Source organism: Solanum stenotomum, chromosome 3, assembly GCF_019186545.1.
Source record: "Solanum stenotomum isolate F172 chromosome 3, ASM1918654v1, whole genome shotgun sequence".
NCBI classification, from domain to species: Eukaryota; Viridiplantae; Streptophyta; class Magnoliopsida; order Solanales; family Solanaceae; genus Solanum; species Solanum stenotomum.
In genome coordinates, this window is record NC_064284.1 from 26343339 (window position 1) to 26348563 (window position 5225).

The 5225-nt window shown below is 31.8% G+C and overlaps 1 protein-coding gene across 1 annotated transcript; it reads right to left on the bottom strand.

The window, feature by feature from the left end:
• Positions 1–2979: 2979 nt before the first annotated feature.
• On the bottom strand, positions 2980–4336 carry LOC125859465 (transcription factor DIVARICATA-like). Its single transcript, XM_049539236.1, has 2 exons — positions 3674–4336; positions 2980–3524 (listed from the first exon to the last, which is right to left on the bottom strand). The coding sequence occupies exons 1-2, from the start codon at positions 4048–4050 to the stop codon at positions 3053–3055; spliced, it is 849 nt and encodes a 282-aa protein (XP_049395193.1). The 5' UTR covers positions 4051–4336; the 3' UTR covers positions 2980–3052.
• Between the last annotated feature and the right edge of the window lie 889 nt (positions 4337–5225).

Below are 5225 nucleotides of genomic sequence, written 5' to 3' on the forward strand. Positions count from 1 at the left end.
TATGATTAGGAACGATGTTATATGGGGCAAGTTGGGGGTGCTTCACCCTTAACCAAAGATCTCGGGTTGGGTATAGACAAAATCTTGTTGGGAGCGCCACCCCCGAATGGGCCTTGCAGTGTGCGATTCGAATTTAGTCGGGGCTCTAATGTGGGTTCCGGACACCGGGTGGAAAACCAAAAAAAAAAAAAGTTGGGAGTGACTTTTGTGGTGAACAAGATGAGGGAAGTGAGACGAAGATGCTTCAGACATGTGAAAGAGAAGATGTGTGGATACTAGAAGGGATTGAGGGTTGATTGTAGCAGAATTTAGTAGAGATACGTATGTATTCAAATGATTTACATGGATAGAGTTAATTACAATGAGCTTTAAGAATTAACCAGAAACGTTACCCATGCTACGTTGTTGTTCACTACACCAGATACCAAAAGGTTAGGATGATGATCATCATAAATTTTGATGAATCGCTAAATTATCTCAAAAACAAGTGAAGTTTAAAGTTTAATATCACACGCCTCCAAAAATATTCTTATATGGTAACTCTTTCAGAAGGACAGGCACCTTAAGAAACTCTTACTTTAGATCTCTTGACTTGTTCATATCAATCCAAATAAACTTTGATCTGACTATTTATTAATTTCAGCACATTTGTCACTACTTTGGGAATATTCTAGCCGCCTAATCTGCTTTGATTGCATTGACTCCCCAAGATTTGATGGCTGCAAAAGAAATATTTTACCTTACCAATCCATTCACTTCCAAAAATACAACGCACACCATTTGAAAACATACTTTCTTTGTTTCAATTTGTTTGTCATGGTTTTTTTTTTTTTAAAAAAAATATTCTTGTAATTTGTAGTAAAATGTTATTTAATCTTCTGACTTTAAACATGAAATATGAAAAGTTGAAATTTAAAAAGAAATTGTCAATAATATAATTAAAGAAAGAAACATATTTTTAGAAACTGACTAAAAAAAATTAAACAAATAAATTTAAACGAAAGAAATGTGAAAACAAATAATTAGCATTTCGATTGCCATTTCGTGAAATGTGAAACAAATAAATTTAAACATGAAATGTGAAAAGTTAGAAATTGTAATTATAGTATAAAATTCTTTGTTTGCCATTTCGTGATTCTCTTGATAGGAAATTTAGCGTAGGAATAAATAGCAGACGAAATCACGCGGTAACAATAGTAATTAAGACTCTTGCGTGGAACCTAATGTTGTGGATTCCAAAAGGGTTGATTCTGAAATTAGTGGAAATTAAAGCAGCAGCCTGCAAAAGCGATATGCAGGATCAAACTCAGTCAACTTGCCCAAATTGCATCTTTTCCTAAATTCAGACCAAGGATTTCTTACCTACTATTTTTTTTTTTTTGGGAAGAAAATTCTCCGTTACTATTTTTTGAATGTGTCTGCTTCTATGCAATAGTTCACAAATAATTAATAGATATAACCACACTAGATAATTTGATGTGACGAGTTTGACTTAGAAAGTGATCAAGTGGCGGATATTCCCCAGCACCCCTTTTCGAGATAGCACACTCGTTGCACTGAATTCCACCGATTGAAAAAGGATCACATAGAACTCGATCCCTTGTCTCCCCAAGGAGTTACCCTAGTTGTTTACCCCCGAAAAAGTAATGCAATGGATGAACTATTTTGAATTAAGCCTAAGACTTAATTTAACATCATTCTTCCTTTTGAGTGCATTGGCCTTGGTGTGGACTGTGGTTTCATTACTTCGAGGTGGATTGTACCAACTTCCTCTTGTGTAAAACTACTCCTTACTTGATCTTCCACGTGTAGGTCTATCTTGACCACGCATCTTGTATATTTTTGCCTTTACACTTGTTATATCAACTCGGTTATTCTTTTGATTTTTTTTCTTATGTACATTGATAGTGCAAAAGCTATTACATTTTCCGTCCTTTAGTTTGGCTTAGTTCAGAGTTTGACTTTTTGAAATTTATAGTCTAAAATAAAGTATAGATCATTTCATTAAAAATAAAAGTTTTTGTGACTATAAATTATTTCATTAAGAATAAAATAAGCATTTTAAAATTAAATTGTTATTAAATATAAAAAATGTCTTTTTTTTCATATAAAGGACAAAGAGAGTAATAATTATTTTAACAAGTTGTATCGGGTAAATTTTTCATATTATCAATCTCACTTTTTATGTATCGATAGTTACCTTTTGAGTGTCCTGGTAATTCTTTTACACGATCTATGTATAACAGTTAAACTCAATAAAGGTAGTAGCAACATGATCTCCCTCCTGTTCCAATCAGATCCTCTGGAATTTGATGTTGTGCAAAGTGATATGTATTAAAGATAGGGTGAATGATTTGGACTGACCTCTGCTTCCAAGTTACATGTCTAATGTTTTAAGAAATGGAGGAAAAAGGGTCTTTGTACATACACAAGTCACAACACAGGTCAAGAGGTCCCATTTTGCCTTTGGTATTAAGAAAATAAACAAAACAAAAAGACAAAAGTTGCTGCACTACTCTAAAAGCGATACTATTATTAGCTAGTGGAAAACCTCGCGCCGAAGTAATCGTCACACAGTTTCAATATGTAAGAATTCTATGCAATTTTTTGGGAAGGAAAAAGAAACAAAGCTTTATATTATACTTTTGTGTTTGGCCATGAAAAGAAACAAAAATCGTATAACAACCCAAAGATTATATGTACATAAAATGAGCGTAACAAAACAATTTTTGCAATTAAGTTTTATCTATCTTCAAGTAGCGTTCTAAGACGTAAGTTTTATTTGAACGAATTTGAGATTTAATCTTAACAGATTCAAAATTATGAATTCTTTGAAAAGAGGGATTCAAAATTTAATACTACTACTTTTCAGGATTGTTTACGTAATGTTAAAAATAATTACTAACTTGATCAAAAGGACACTTAGTTGAAGATTTTTCATTTTAAGTCTGAAAGAGTGACAACATACAAATTAGACCAAACTAAACTTGAGTTACATTAATTAATAATTTAATACCAAGATTACAAATTAAAACAGAATCCAGTACATTTTTCAACCCCATATCTGATATCTTGTTGATTGGAACTGGAGTTGTGAGTCGTCAGTTCCATGTTCATCCCAAGACTGTGAAGCAATCTCATATGGGTAGGTGACAAATGATGATCCAAAATCCATCAGATCTTCATGATCATTTGATAAGTTGGCATTCCAGCAGTTCACAATATCTGTTGTAGCTGTAAATTTCTGGAAAGAGGAACTGGTTTCTGCATATAACTTTTCTTTAGAGAAGGAATTGATGTTATATACTAGGTTGTTTGGGGACGCGGAGTCCGCGGTGATATGGACAGTCGTAATGTCATGAATACTAGGCCTCCTCTTATCTTTGCCTCCTCCTGATATCTGTCTCTGATAGTATTTCTGAGCATGACTAGCTACTTGAGTTGGAGTTCTTGAAATTACCATTTTCTTCGATATGTTCCTCCAATCCCCTTTTCCATACTTCTCAAGTCCCATCAGAAATCTCCTATACCAAAAATAATTTTTGGATTCAACATTTTTCTTCAAAAAATTATAATGTAAAAAATAATGCAATCCCTCCCTCCCTCCCTATTAACAGCAACAAATTTAAAAAGGAAAAAGAAAAAACAGAGTATGAATAGATCTAGGATGCACCTGTGTTCTTCTTCAGTCCATGGTACACCTTTTTTTCTTTCTTGATCAGATGATTTACTCCCTCTTTTTCTAAATGTTTGTAATCCACAATGATCAACCAATTCCAAGGTAATCGAAGACGCGAAATAACCAGGATTTGGAACCAATCCAGCTTCAATATCTGAAACATCTGAAACAAGTGCTTTATATTGATTCATTACATCAATAACTGACTTTCCAGGGATGAGGGCAGCCACTTTAAACCATCTATCAGGAGTTTTCTCATCATATATTGCAATAGCACTTTCAAATTGCTTGTTCTCTTCTTTAGTCCATTCTCTCTTCTCGTTTATCCAACTTGAATTTGGTAAAAAAGAAGTAGAAAATAAAGTTTCCATTTCACAAACAAGTGGCGTGCTAGGTTAGTACTATAATGATAAGATTTTTGTGATTCCCCCAAAGATAGTTATAATTAATTGATCAGAATCATATACTGGGAATAAGAATACCCTTTTTTGAACACAGAATATTGGATTAGAGAAAGAGGCTACTACTTTTCAGAATCAAAAAATTACAATACAGAAAAAAAAATGAAGTTTGAGAAAGGTGATCAATGTACAGTGGCAACGGATTTTTGATGTATCAATGAATAGGCTTTGTATTATATGAAATGAAATGATGAGTGGAACAAAAACTCATAATAAAAAGGAGACATCGATCGGGAGATGGGTCCACCAGTCGTAAGATTAGATATGTGTAATACTACATGCTACACGTTTCTATTTTTAATCATAAATATCAGCAACGTTAGTGCATGAGGTTTAAAAAGATAATCCCTCCGTCTATTTTATCTTCTTTTAATTTGACACGAAATTTTAAAAAAATAAATAAATTATGTGGTCTTAACTAAAATACTTTCTTCGTTAACTTTTACTTATCATATTTGAACTTAATATTTTAATTAAAAAAATAATGATTAGCACGACGAGTTTACCACACTATATCACTATTAATTGATTTTTAGTTTTAGATCTTGAAAAATGTTTTAAGGAATAAGTAATTAGTGTTAAGGGTAAAACATAGAAAAAGTAACAAGTAAAAGTATAAAAATCTATTTTTGATATAGTGGACAAGTAAAAGTGAATAGATAGAGTATCTAAATGTACCATAATATTACTTAATATTTAATTTTATAATTTTAAACACATCGTATAAAAAGTTAAATAAAAAAAAATACATTCTTTTTAAATAATTTGTTTTTTTAAAAAAAAAGTAAAAAGGTAATTGAAATGAAGGGATGAATACCATTTTATGTTAGCATAAAGGACCTCTATAGATCATGCTATCTCTTCCTTTACCTTCTTATATAGAATAGAAGGTGTTATCTCTCATGTAACTTGTTTCAACAATCCAGAGTAGATTGTCTTTGAATTTGATCAATTGAATTCCTCCCAAGTGAATCAATAATGATAGTCGTTACATTCTTTTGTTTTTTTAACAATTTCGTTCAATTTTTTTACTTGAAATGCAAATAAGAAAAACGTATAAGCAAAAGGTGAAATAGCTTATATTT